This window comes from Rhea americana, unplaced genomic scaffold, assembly GCF_003343005.1.
Source record: "Rhea americana isolate MKP2758 unplaced genomic scaffold, rheAme1 scaffold_5, whole genome shotgun sequence".
Lineage (NCBI taxonomy): Eukaryota > Metazoa > Chordata > Aves > Rheiformes > Rheidae > Rhea > Rhea americana.
The window spans coordinates 8,587,242-8,601,858 of record NW_028186645.1 but is presented as its reverse complement, the minus strand read 5'-3'; the positions used below and the strand labels follow the sequence as shown (position 1 = coordinate 8,601,858).

The following is a 14,617-nucleotide window of genomic DNA, read 5'->3' as shown; positions in this document are numbered from 1 at the left end:
CAACTTGGATGTCACAATCAGTTGAATCAGAATCCCAGTTTTAGATGGGATGAATCCAAACCCTAATTTTTAAAGAATACKTGTGCATACTGAAAAAAGAAAAAGAAAAAAAAAAAGACTCACGGTCTCTCCTTGCCTCCTGTAACGATCAAACCATCTCTTAATGTAGTATACATTGTGAAAACAGGTCCATTGTGAGCTTTCGCCACAATTCGTATCAATACATGATCTTTCCAAACACAAACATCTCCACTGATAGTACCTGTAAATGTCAAGTTATTCTGAAAAGGGGAAAAATATATTCATCATCTGACTCTGAGTAAGGCTGAAAAGAGAAACATTCAAAAACAAATCAAGGTCATCACCATTTGCATTTAGGCTAGACTGGTTTTATTAACTTGCTGTAGAAGAGCTTGTTGTGGAGGGGCAGCTGCTGTCTGAAACATGTGCTTTCTTGTTACTGACAGGTTCTCGACTGCCAGAAGAAATGCAATGACAGACTCAGCCATAGAATTTTCTGTGTTGTCACCCTATCAGATGTGCACAACTGTGGTAAAAATTTAGAAAACCAAGAACAGTTTTGACATTTCACCCAGAAATAGGCAAGCTGCACTACCACTGCCATGCACATTATCTTATAGCCACTTTCATTGTTAAAATGAAGGTACTCCCCGGATTACAGAAACCATCAGTTTAAGAAGAAAAYTGTCTGATACTAACTCAGAAGTAAAAAACTGTTTTTCTTTACTACTGCTTCCTATTTTTGAAAAGTAATGGAAATCCTTTAATTATCTTTGATATTTAAAATGTATTTGTTAAGATACATTTAAAACGCATTGGGATTGGTTATTGACTTAAACTGTTTCATTAACTTAGGTGAAGAATCCCTCAAGTCCAATATTATGTGTAATATTTACAGTACAGATATTCATGCATAGATCTGGCACGAACACTCTCCTTGACTTGTGTTGCTGTTCTACATCCTTATTTAAAGGGGTGTGTGTGTGAAGATGGTGTCCCTAATAAATAAGTAAATAAAAGAGAACTTGAATTGAACCTTGGTGAAGATCTTCTGATCATCCTCATGGCCTAACTTCTAGGCTGTTCCCAAGACTTGTTTTCGATTACCTAGCTCCTTCTGATACAAAACCAAGGAAGAAGTGCACTCCTGGAAAGGCTCCCTACACGCAGTATGGAGAACATACCAGGTCTGGCTTCAATCTCTCTGGAAAGCTTTTCACAAAATTCCTGTAGGCTTTGTAGCCTCAAAGAATCTTGGGTCTTCACACCCTAACCCCTACCCCAAACCAAAGCATTCAATGCATACAGTCTGATTTTTCTRCTAAAAATCTGTCCCTCCATGAAAGTTCACAGAGGCTTCTCAAGACACAGATTAACGCCTGKGCTATGCTTCTCTAACATGTATCTTTTGGAAGATATCTTTTTGCCTTGTAATATTTATTTGATTATAAATTTGTTTCCACTAAAGGCAGAATAAATCATGAGTCTTGATACCCATTCCTCTAGGCAACCCTGAAATAAGCAACATTAAGACAGAGGTAAAAGTAAATGGCCAACAAAACGCAAACCTCATGTCTTTTTCTCCTTATCAAATATCAATATTCAACAAACATACGTTCCTTAGACCATACTCTAGTCAACTAACCAGGTTTTCTTTTCACAGCCAAAGGTCTCTCCTAGAAAGAGAGATCCTCCCTTACATCAGAGGTAGCTAAAGAGATGCCACTGTGGAAAAAGATAGTCTTACGAACAGTGAAACTTGAAGACATTTACACTTTCAAAATCCAAAATCAACAGTTAAAATTCAGTCTGGATTCAGTTGGCAGTTCAGAAAGCAGAATAATAACACATGCAATGAATGAGAAGCACCCTTCCAAAAGAAGGCTGTGACTTTTGGCCCAGCTGAAGATAAGAGCACTGCTCATACAGAGCAAGACCTGAAATGGCAAAGATACAGAACTTAGCAATAAGGCCTGCCTCTGCCAAAATAAAACAATATCAAACCATAAAACAGTTGTCTAACAGCCACAGATGTTAATGAATGCCCCTGAACAGTGCTGCTCTTGGATAAGCCATGAGTAGCAATGCATACAGATTACAACATAAATCACTCCCATGTGGGTTTAAGATAAGCCTCATTTCTTCTGCTTGGTTCCTACAGTCTTTAGTTGGGATTGTTTTATGCCAACCAGCAAATTATCATCCAAAACACCTTTATTTGCTTCTTCTGAAAACGTATTAGTCTGTAAGTCTTTTTTTTCCTGTTCTGTTCTAAAGAAAGCTGATACTAGTTCTAGCTAAGATGCAAGTATTAGAAATGCTAAACTGAGTTTAATAAAACAACTGACATACTCATCAGCAGGTCTGAAAAGTCTAATTCGAACTGAAAAAAGGCAGAAGATTCAAGACATTTTTGTACACATGCATTTTAAAATAGTTTGTATGGTACATACGGCTCCAAAAGCTACAGATAGCATCGTCTGCATTCGGGCATCTTCTATGGAACTCAGCAGTCCTTTTTTACTGAGAAGAGCTCTTCCAGCAAGTGTCCAGAACCTCACATGTTTTACTCCCACGGAAACAAACTGGGTATCTGAGTCTGGTCTGAATTCTGCTACAAATATACGCTGGTTATGACCAGCTCGGCTGGCAATTTTGGCACCTGACAGAAAGAAAATGGACATTTTGAATTCACTGAGAAATTAAGTATTTATAATTTTAAAAAATTATTTTGTAGAATGATGAATCATCCAAGACCATACAGGCCATGAAAAGCACAAACTATTCCTAACAAAAGCCTTGAATATGTTCTGCAACATTTTAAATTCTTGAAAACTATAAATATTTTCAAACTATGTACCCAGAATGGGAAAATTTTGCATTAAGATGCAGATGAAACAAAAATTTTCTAATAATACCCAATATCCAAGGGTGGTGCCTAATGAAGGYGCTTATAATTTTCAATTTCCTCAAGAGCCTGAGAGAGTTAGGAGTCCAAATCCAAGCAAGTATCCAACTCCTATTAAATTCCTCTGAAAATTCAAAACTCTGGATGAGTCTCAATTGCACAAGACTAATGGATGGCTGCCATAAATTTTATCCAAAGGTTTTTTAAYTATTTCTGCAGCAAATGAAGAAACTTACATTGTTACATACAGTCTTAGATTCAAAGGCAGTGCTTTTCCAGTCTTTGTAGAGTTGTCAAAAATCAGGCATTTTGACCCAAAAGGAAGATTCTTTGAGATTTATCATCTGAAAAGACATTGTATTACCAGGCTGCCTTTCCAGGCCATGTACCACTTAACTGCCTTGCTGAGGCTGTATGAACTCTTAAGGGTGAGCCCAGAGATGCTCTGACTGAAATGGCAGTGAATTGCACCACAGGCTTTTACTACACAACCCCCATACAACCTAAGACTCTACAAACACACACTTAACACACTACGCCCAGTAGGATCTAGCAGATACAGACTGTGAAGGATCATTTTTAAGAACTCAGTAGCTGATCTTTATATACCTGAGAGATATTAGTAAATCAGCAGAAATCTCCAAATGGAGAGGAAATAAGCCCCTAAGCCTGGAGAAGCAACTTCACACTCTAGGCATGGTTTTGCCAGACAGAAAGGAGGTGAAGAAAGGAGCTGACCAAATCACTTTAGCCAAGCTGCACTATAGTTTAAGACACAAATTACATAGTGGCATACTGGCATCATATTTTTGCAAATTGCAACATTTTGGGATGATTTTAGGAGTACAACAACATAGTAATCAGACTAGGGAACTACTTCTAGGAGCAAAAAATATTTATAGTTTTCACTTTGCAGCAAAGCAATGACTACGGGAAGAAATTTAATGAAGAACAGGATTTTTTTTTTTTCATTATTCTAACTGGAAATCAAGCAAGCACCTTGATCTTTACTCAAAACTTCCAAAGGGGATATATTTAGCAACTGTTAGAATAGATAAGTACATTTAACTTACCTTTTCTTGTATGGTGCATATGACACAGCATTTATTGTAATTATTTTCTAACAGATTTTTTTTTTTTTTTATGTTACAACTGTCCTCGACTCAACCCAACATGCCTGTAACAATGTAAATGTATTCTACAAAAGCAATCACTTTCCTACCTTCCTGCCATTTCCAAATGGTAATGGTATGTTCAGGATCCAGCCCTACAGACAGCAGTAGTTTGCCAGTGGCACTGAAGCTGACTGAGCAAACTCCCTTTGAATGGTAGCAYCGCAGTACCGATAATGTCTGTTTGTTCATTGCATCCCACACATGGATAGAAGGGGCTGTAGCTACACAAATACAAAAATCATTTATTAGTATATGCTTTTGAATCACCTAAAGATTCTGTTTGCTGAAGCCATTAAAATTTTTTAGTAGTAGACAAATAAAATAGTTCTGGAAAAGAGACAGAAAGAAAGGAAAGAAAAAGAGGAGATTTTGGCCTCCCTTTGGAAACCAATTTACAGCAAACAAGATCATTAAATCAGGACTGAGAACTCACTCGCTTTGTAACACTACTAGATACGTAAACTTTGCTTAACTTGTTCCTGGACTTCTGAAACACAGCAAAAACTCTAACATCAAGCTGTTTTCTGTTTTCCCCCAGTAAAACTTAGTTCAGCACGCTAACTTAAAAACTTTCACAAATAGTGTGTATTTCATCAAGAATGTAATTTCTATGTGGGGCTTTCACACAACTGAGCTTTCACACAACTGATAGCTAYGGTTTACAGTGCAAGACCAAAATCTCTTTTCTATAAAACAGCCATCTGTCTGAAATGCACGCTCTCTTAGGAAAACGGCAGCTGGATAATCAGCTTGCTAACTGATGTAGAAGAACAACAGTATTTAATTTAGTTCGTATTGTTTAGACCAAAAGCTCTTTGCAGTACGGACTAGCTTTCCATGCTACTAATGTATATGATTATTTCTATTATGATGACATCTAGGTTTTTCAGATGCAATGCCTTCTCCAGAGTTCTTACAATCTCCACATGGTTTACAATCTCTGAAAAAGATATACGGGAATCTATCTCCAGCGCAGTAAGAGTGTATCTCAAACTTCTTTACGTACTTCTTCAGTAACTCTGACTGCAGAGCCTGGAGGTTACTGCTTATTGTCTTAGACTCAGATTCATATAAACTAAATTCTGTTTCAACTATGTGCTTTGTGTTTCTCATCAGCTAAATCTAGCCCGTCAAAGGTATCCATCTAATAACAGGAAATAGTAGGCACAGGAACTTAGGTAAAATTTCAGCTACGTGAATCTAGGTCTTAGTGCATAATATCACAGCTGTTCCCAAACAGTCTTTAGAATGATCTAATTTTCTCCATTTCCATCAGAATTTTCTCACATGGCATCAACATCTCTTTGCCATTAATTTTTTGAGAAGTGCTACAGCACTTCTCAGACAAGTTGTTAAGCAGAAAGGGCAGGGGTTGGCAACATTCAGYATGCCTCAAAATTTTCACAAAGGTTGGTCTCCTTAGGGGAAGTCGAGGGATGGAAAGCTTTATTATGGGCTCTGAATARTTGTGGTTGTTTTCTTTTTTTCAGCATTCCCTTTTGTAAGCTATGTAGTGMCAATGGCCTGTCGACCTCCCACATAATCTGAACTGAAATTTTCTGTCGGATGGCAGATGGAAATTTTCATCTTGATCTCATGAATAAGAACTGAGGAAGTATATCAGAGCAAGATATCTCTCTCTGTCAGGATAGAGGATGTGGACTTTTGATTCCTCCTACTTGATCGTGTTTTTCTGATAGTGCCTATCCTGATCTTGTATAATCCTTATGGACTACTCCAGCTGCTCAGTGTCTGCTCTCACAAGAAATATTTTCTAAGATGTCATCGCCTTTTGGCAGAAGTTGAAAAAAAGCTACCATGGGACAGCAGGACAAAAAATATCTTTACTAAGATGAATCAGAYCTATGCCAAGTGATTATGCAACTGTATTTGCCATTCCACTCTATAATAAACATTTCTGCTTCAAAAACTCCTGCATCACTACAGACAACAGAAACAATCTAGAAAAGTGAAAGTTGGTAAGAAGGCTGTCAAATCAATCCATCTTCAGATCAATCAATCTGAAGTCAAACTATCTGCAACTTTATAATGAAGGCAGGCAGCAGCTTGGATTCCAGACTAATGGTTCCACAAAGAATTAAAAAAATTAAGAGYGCTGGTTTCAGGCAGTGACAACAGAAGTTATTAATATACACAAGCTCAAGCTAAATTTGCAATAGGAARAAGGCAAGTGAAAAAGGAAAAGTGTCCAGGCATTACATGTAGGACTAGAGACACTCYTTCCTACAAACAACCCCATCTGGCACTCTAAACAACTGTCTCTTTTAATACAGGTCAAAAGCATAGGAAAAGGTACCTATATTCTTCCTCCCATCCTTAGAGCAACCACAATTTGGCATATTTGAAAGAAGCCAACATATATATTAAAAATGCCAATGTATATCTGTAGATGAACAAGTTTTAGATCCATGTGAAGATTATTATACTTTTTAGGTACATATGAACACACATTTATGCATCTCTTTGAAGATGTGTCACAAGACAATTCTGTCTGCCCAACAATGAACTCACTCGCACATGATGGTGATGAATTTTTAAGATTACTGTTGAAAGACAACATACTAATAAAAATAGCTCAGTCAAGACTGTCAAAGACCCAAAATGATACATAAAAAATTAAACTGACATCATAACAAGCATTTTGGATCAGTGGTAATAAGTGCATGACAATCATACATAAATGTGAAAGGTGATTGCTTTATTCACTCAGTCACCTAGGCCTCCTCAATGGAATTTACTTTAAAAATACACATTTAAAATTATACTCAATTGAGTATCTAAAACAAATGTTAGTTGTCAGCCCCAACATGTCTATAAAATGTAGAAGTATATATACGTATGCTACAGTAGCAATATGTATTAGAACTCACTTATCACTGGGAACCAAGAAGGGAATATGTCACAACAAAAGTATTTTTTATATGTTTTCTAACATTTTAATTTTTTCTGCATTTACAATTTGCTGAGCTATTGTGGTTTATGTTCAATGCTGACAGTAGTATGATTGATATAGGGTTTTAATAAACTATAAATGAATTCACATAACTTATTGCTCTATAAAGTTGTAGATAGCTACTCGATAGGCTAACTACACCTGAAGATGTTAAAATTTTATTTCCCTTACCTGACATATCTGCTGAGTCTCCTGTAATGGAAAAGCAGCAGAAAAATAATTAGACCAGAAATAAGATAAGTTTTAAAGAAAATATATGCCACATTTAGTGTAATGTCTTAGTACACACCCTGATGTCATCTCTTTGTATTGCAGCAGCACTAATACTGCTTTTAGTGTTAAAGATAAACAATTACTGATGACTAAGCATAAATAGTGGTCATGTCAGAAATACAAATTAGTAGAATGAATATATTTTTATTTCCATTTTGAATTACGACACAAAAATATCATTTTGGTGTACGTTAGGTCTGTCTTTGCTAAACTCTAAGAAAAAAACCCCAGATACTACATTTTACTGAAATGTTAAACACATGAGGTGAAAAAAAATGCCAACTGCTATTCTGAGTCTCAGCCTGACAAGCAGCAAGCCCTCTCAATATTATTCTGTAGTGGGGAAAAGAAACAGAACTATAAAGATTCAGGTTTGGGAAACGTTACTGAGACTCTACATAATGGCATTATACTTGTAAAATACTTTAAAATAACATTTCTGTTCATTTTTTGAAGATTTAAATCAGGATGGTGAAGCTATGTTTGTGCCAGTCATATCAGTAGGATAAGTAGTAGTTAAGCATACTGCTTATTAAGTATGTACTCTTTAATGTCTGTTCAAAATTTTAAAACAAGTCTTGTTGGAAAATATTTTGATTCCAGCTGAAAGGGGCAATTCTCCCCTTTGAAATAAACTTTTTAATAGTTTTAAATGTCATCCGCTCCTGCTCTGTATGCCTAAATCCAAGCTAAGAAATAGCTGAAATTCTTCTACAGTTAGTTGATGTAGAAATGATCAGGAAATAAACAAGCATTAAGGGTCCTGTGTTTTTTCTTGGGTAAGACAAAACCTGAAGAACATGATCCATGCAAAGAACCAGTTTTCACATTATGACTACRTTCTTCCCATATATTCTAGCTTATGGAAGGGCAAACAGGGCCAGATTAAGAAATATGCTGCAAGAGCAAATCAATTCCTATAGACAATAGTTAAATCTGTTTTCCTGCAAATGCTCTTGGCAAACAAACCATAAGTAAAAATCTCCAGATATTTTTTCCCCTTTAAATAATTTGCATTATACGTCAATGATTTCTTTAAATTCCTTTAAATTGATGTGAGGCAATAAGCTCACCAAGAAATGAAGCTATTTTAGTTAGGCAGCAATGCTGAGTATCATTCTTGTATATAATACATGCATATGTATATACTACTATCAACCAATCAATTTTAATGAAACATGAATTAGAAATCCAAAAATCACAGGGAAGTAGGTAACAAATCTGCCAAACTGACTGTAGTTAGATGAAACACCTAAAAAAATAATCTACAGAAAAAGTAAAAAAAGGTGTTCTGTCTAAAACAAGACTTTTTGTGTTCTGTGCACTAAGCAAGACAGTGTTTTCTTGAATCTGCTCAGAAAAAAAATGAAAATATGAAAACTGCACTTGCTTTGTAGGACTACAGATAATCACACTAGTTGATAAAACCATAGAAACAATAGTATTAATTGAGTTTATGCAAATGCACAAGGTTTTTTTTATTATTTTGCAAGTTCATAGATCAATTTTAATGTTATCATGAAACATATTTGTTTTTCCCAAAAATCTAATTTATTTGTAGGGAAAAAACATCAGGGCTTTAGATCTACCTAGAATATTAGAACTATGTATTATCAAAACACTAAATAGGTATTACGAACCTGCCTGAATCGGTAAACCGACAACTATTTTAATTCTCTTTTGAGCCCAGATAGAGATGAGGGATAGCTTAGCTAACCTTCTCTGGAAGGTTTATAATTGTCCTAATAAAGGTTGATAATTAAAACCGGTTTAATTACATGGGGCTTATAATTTCTAAAAAATATTTTTGATATTGTTCCAAAAGATAAGCTTCATCTTCTTACACATCTCATTGGTTTTGGTTTAACTTCATTAAATTACACTGAAAGAAACATATAAAGAGGACAGGTAACTGAGTAACACTCATACAAACGGAGATAGCATAATCAAATACTTTTGTGATTTATCATGAACTCACAAGGCCCTAATTGCATGCTCTTATGTTAATTTCTTTTTACAAAAAATACAAACATACCTACTTGGCCAGTTGCCACTATGTTGGTAAACTTGGGGTGCTGATTTACAGTGAGGCACAGAATATCATCATTGTGTTCCTGATAAAAGGACTGAGAGCCTTAAAAAAAAAAAAAAAAAGAAACTCCGACTTTTGTTTGCACACACATGGAAATGATTAATATTTGAAAACTTCATAATATTTAATAGAAAACAGCATCATGTGACATTACACTTTGGAGCTTAAAATTGGGGAACGGGAACCTGTTTTTTTCATCTTTATTTTAAACACGCAACATGCATTAACTCTGAACTATTCCATGAACTTTTCTGCATCAGTCTTCTCCACTAGGAAAACAGAGATAATGCTCCAGAATTATTGGCAAGACCGCCACACACTTAACTGCTCTACCAAGTAGACAAGAGGTGGAAGTTTTATCATATGCAAGCGAAAGTTTGACAGACACTGTAATAGGATACTGTAATGATTCTGATATATGGRGACTTCAGAGTGACATTTTCCAAATTCGAACTACCAGTTACTTAAACATCACAGAAAAAAACGGCACTGTGTTACTTTATAAAAAGTTGCAAGTCATGTAAACTAAGCCGGGTATAGTGAGTGAATGTATGTGGTATGGAGGACTGGAAAGTAAAACAAATAAAGTGAAAAATAATTATTTAACTGTCTTGTTGGAATTTTCTAAATTAAGTACAATGGCCACCTTGTGATTGTATTTAACAAGCACTGAGGAGTTTCAGAAAGCTAATACCAAATTAATTAAATCCTTATTCCCTTCAAAATTCAGTCAGAGATTTAAATATATCTAGCTTGGTTTATGCAAATATTGTAAGTCATCCCTACAGCCTGAATTTTAACAGGAGAAAAATAAAAATATTATTTTTTCCACATAATTTTGTAAGATTTAAAACATACCAGTTAATACATGAACTGTATCTCAATGTGTGAGAGGAAACGTTTTTCTCAAGTAGCTTTTCTCCTACCTGTTGCCACATTATACAAGATCCCAATAGATGCAGTATGATAAATTACATCAGCGCCATCATTCAAATAGTGCACATTGTTCCTGCAGTCCTTGCCTCGGTACCCAAACACCAGCTCTAAAATGAGGTCCTAAAAAAGATATTTAAAACTATTAGCCACTCAAAAACTTAAAGAAATTATGAACTTCATATTCTTTTCCAGGACTTTATTTTGTCCTTATGCAGTACAGGAAGAGGAGCTCTAACGATGCCTCAAACTGATGGAAACCGAGGTCCTGCCTGTTGTGTCAGCTTTCACTGTTTCCCACCCTTGCTGTAAACTGTCCCTTCATTCTATCACCTCTTTTTGGTGGATCCTGTAAAATATTTATATATGCACACATACACACAAATAAATTACAATGAGCCAAGGAGAATACAGCTTTTTTGATACAAAAGATACTAAGAAACAAATAATGAAAAACACTGGTTACTAATTTAGTATCAGCTGGCAATTAAGAAAGAATTACCATCTAAAACTTCTGGAATGCTTATGGTAAAATGCCATTTATTATACTACAAACATCTTGTTTCAAGTCAGAGAATAGTTCAGTTGCTATAAAAACTGCACTTTGCAAGTGTTCATTTCATTTCATTTTAATTTCATTTGAAAAATTTTCATTTCAGATTGATCAAAAACTGAGTATACCTATTTATTTGCATTGGCCATGTACTGAAAAATATGGTGATGGGCACCAAAAGTCCTCAAGAATAAATTCTTACAAGTGTCAACAATAGTGAATTTTGAACAAAGTTGTAAAACAAACAAATAAACTTTAAAAGGACAGATACTTTGTTTTAATAGTGATAATATATCTATCGATATACCAGTTATCTAAACAGAACATACTGTTTTTTATACACTGCATTTAAATGCTTTTAGCATTACTAAGAATAAAGTTGTGCTCCACTGTATTTGCAGAAAAACCAACATCAGGCTTTTCAGAATTTAGAAAAAAAAAAAAAAAAAAACACTTTCCCTTCCACCTTYTTGCTGTCTATTTGCTCACTGTTCAAAATTTCTATCTTCAATACAGTTAAAATAAATACAATCCCTTAGTGTACCCAGAAATGCATCTACTTCTGCTAAAAATTGCTAAAAAGAGAGGGAGGAGGAAAAAGTGTATTTTTTCTTACCTCTATAGGTCTCTTTTTTTTCCCAACATTATTTGTCTGAAGTTTCTCAGGCTGTGGCAATGCCCTACTAACTGGTGGTCTGAAATAAAGAACTGTGAATAAGAGAACGCTGTCTGTCACCCATTCCATACTAACATAGTACTTTCTAACCTCTTACTGCAAATGGAAAACTTATAGCACTCTCCTGTTTAACTGGCATTGCATTTATCTTTAAAAGAAATATCTCTGTCAAAGAGAAAAAAAAAATCTTTGATTTCAGATGTGGTACGTGTTAAACATAGTACATTTTCTGACGGTTCTTCAACAACCCACAAGGTTAATGCAAAATCTTGCTTTTTAATGAACATAACCATTGATCTAATACTCTAAGTTTTTTCATGGTATATTCTTAAGGTACTTCCACCTTCTCTGTAGCAACTACTGTTGGATAAAATTTAAAGGCTTACCTGATTAATCTAAATACTTGAGATCATCTTTCCCTCTTCCCACATTTCTTCAGTAGACCCTTTCTTTTCCCATTCTTGCAATAGTCTTTTCCTATTCTTGCAATAGCATGTAAAGAACCCCAGATAGGAACCCCTCCTGCCCATTCAGTTATGTCAACCCCCAAAATTACTGAAGAATACCTAGTTGTAAGTAAACTACCACCACGCAAAGGCATGAATGTTATCATAATTTATGTTCCACTGTTCTGAATAGCCCAGATTTAAGAAATCTCAAATAGATATGCTTGATAAATACTTGTTCATCATCTTTGCTGTGCATATTTTTCAATAAAAGACAATATATATCTTTTAGACAATGTTCAACTGTATAAAGAAAATGTAAAAATAAATTTTATTTATCAAAGCTATGAACTTATTTCTAGTAATTTGCAGGTGAAATAGTTATTAATTCTACATGTACAAAATATCTGACCCTTGAGAGGAAAAATTCATTTAAAAATATATTCTATAGCAAGCTTTAGTGAAACCCAGGTTATTTAATCCAGTGGGCAGGATGACAAGCTAATACTACACATAAAGCAGCAGTTCAGTTGTCTTTCATATTCCTTTTTTAATATGAAGAACTTTATCTTTTAATTACATCTCTGCTCTTGAGTAATGATTTGATGTAAAATGAACACTCTTTCTAAATACAACAGACCATCTGATTTGCTTATACTCTATATATTTGAACAGCAAAGTATTATTTCTTTTATTTAAATAAAATACCATTTTCTGAGCTTTGTTACATTTCCCCATTTTCTGAGCTTTATTACATTCCTCCACTTTCCCTGCTCAATTTTAGTAAAATCTGCAAATGTAAGTCATATCATAAATCACAAATTTCTAACATTTGTACAAATTGATGCAAATTTCAGTGTAATTGCAAACTGTGTTGAGATTCATCAGTTATTTCCTCTATCCCTGAAAGTCTATCCAGATCTATGAAATAATAATTTCCAAAATAAAAACAGATCATGAAAAATTACTGTCTGCTTAAAATAAATAAATAAATAAAAGTCTGTTGGATGCACATGTCACCCAAACATGACCATGTTCAATAAAAATAGCTATTTTGTGAGAGAGGGCAAGAAGTAAATATTTGAAAGCAAGGGAAGATATTGAAAAATTTAACTCAACACCATAAGCCTAGATTTTATAACATTTAAGATACAACAGAAAATCCAAATCCAGATCTAAAAAAAGAATTGTTTTACACTGGATAGTTAATGTGTCTTTTCACAGTATTTTACAATAAAATATGGGCTAGATTAAACAAGTTCCTCTCAGAGCAATGTATAAAATAATAAAGTTAAAAAGATAAGAAACTCAAGGAATGAAAGAAAAGTATGTCTCATATTTCATACTGAATTTCATACTTCATTCATAATTAAGTGCAAATTTTATTAAGAACAGAAAATAGAGAGAATTAACTGGAATATAGAGAAAGACTTCCACCATTTCACAGAATGTAGAATGTAGCTAGAATTGTAGTCTAACAGTTGTTTCTTGCTGGTCCAAAATTCTCTTGGAGAACAGACTTCTAATATACACTGGCAGTAAAGTCAAAATTTTGGGACAACTACGATAGCAATGCAGGTCAGAAAAGGAGTCTGATGTGGACTTGCACTAAAGGTCTTCTTAGTCCAAGACAAATGTTAAAATATAACAGCATTCAAACACATTCCTTCAGTTTTTTTCTGGAAAGAGGTTTGGTGGGAATGTACCAACAGACTTCAGTCTTAAAGATCCTCAGTTACAGATCTTTTTTCCTCCCAGAGGACTCCAGTTAGAAGAAATTCACAGGTAGCTCAAGACCGAGAAGCAAGGCAGCTGAGCTTCTCTTTCAGATATAGTCTGGACCTAGCTCACGGCCAAAGCATCCTGAGCCTTGTTCTGTGAACTTGGAAAAGGATGTTCCCAACTTTGGGACAAGAGGAAGAAAAGCAAACCAAGCATGGGCTGGCCTTCCCTCATCATCTACACAAGTGTAGGCCAGTACAAGAAGCAGGGAATACATCTCATTTCTGTCAGCAATCCCAACATGCAACTTCATGACAACTCTCTCTCAAAATTCGTTTTCCGGGTGTTACATTATATATGTAATATACATATACACACATATATGTATATAWGTCCGTATGTAAACTCCCCAGCTACCTTCCAGGTAGTTTCTCCTGTCCTGTCATCACCGGCTCCTAGCACCCTCTCACCTATTCTAATTCTTGACTGATACACTCCCAACATCTAYTACTCTGCCTTTTACTCTTGTCCAACTTTCAGTTTAGCTTTTCTTATGTCAGCCCTCATGCTCATAATAGTCGCTCCATCTTTTCTCTGCAATATACCGCTCTTTCYTTTTTAAAAATCCATTTTTAAAAGTCTATTTTTTCCTGAAGCTTTTCTGTAATTTTTAGCATGTGTTCTTTCATGTATATTATTGACTCACTTTCTTTTCTCCTCCCAGTGTTTTTGTTTTGTACCTGCTAAGTTCTGTTATTGGAACAGTATTTCCTAGTACTTGTAACTTAACATATCCATGTCAATATGATCACTAAGCACAATGAAGATTCTCTCTTTTTCTTAA

General features: G+C 34.8%; 1 protein-coding gene across 1 annotated transcript in view; it reads right to left on the bottom strand.

The window, feature by feature from the left end:
• Positions 1-14,617, bottom strand: part of EML5 (EMAP like 5) — a 125,839-nt gene that overhangs the window by 8,788 nt on the left and 102,434 nt on the right. The window contains exons 28-34 of the mRNA XM_085317569.1: positions 11,546-11,624; positions 10,370-10,499; positions 9,387-9,485; positions 7,250-7,270; positions 4,152-4,325; positions 2,475-2,683; positions 124-281 (exon numbers count right to left, since the gene is read on the bottom strand). Of these exons, the coding sequence (XP_085173695.1) occupies positions 124-281; positions 2,475-2,683; positions 4,152-4,325; positions 7,250-7,270; positions 9,387-9,485; positions 10,370-10,499; positions 11,546-11,624 (870 nt within the window). The remainder of the gene's footprint in view (positions 1-123; positions 282-2,474; positions 2,684-4,151; positions 4,326-7,249; positions 7,271-9,386; positions 9,486-10,369; positions 10,500-11,545; positions 11,625-14,617) is intronic.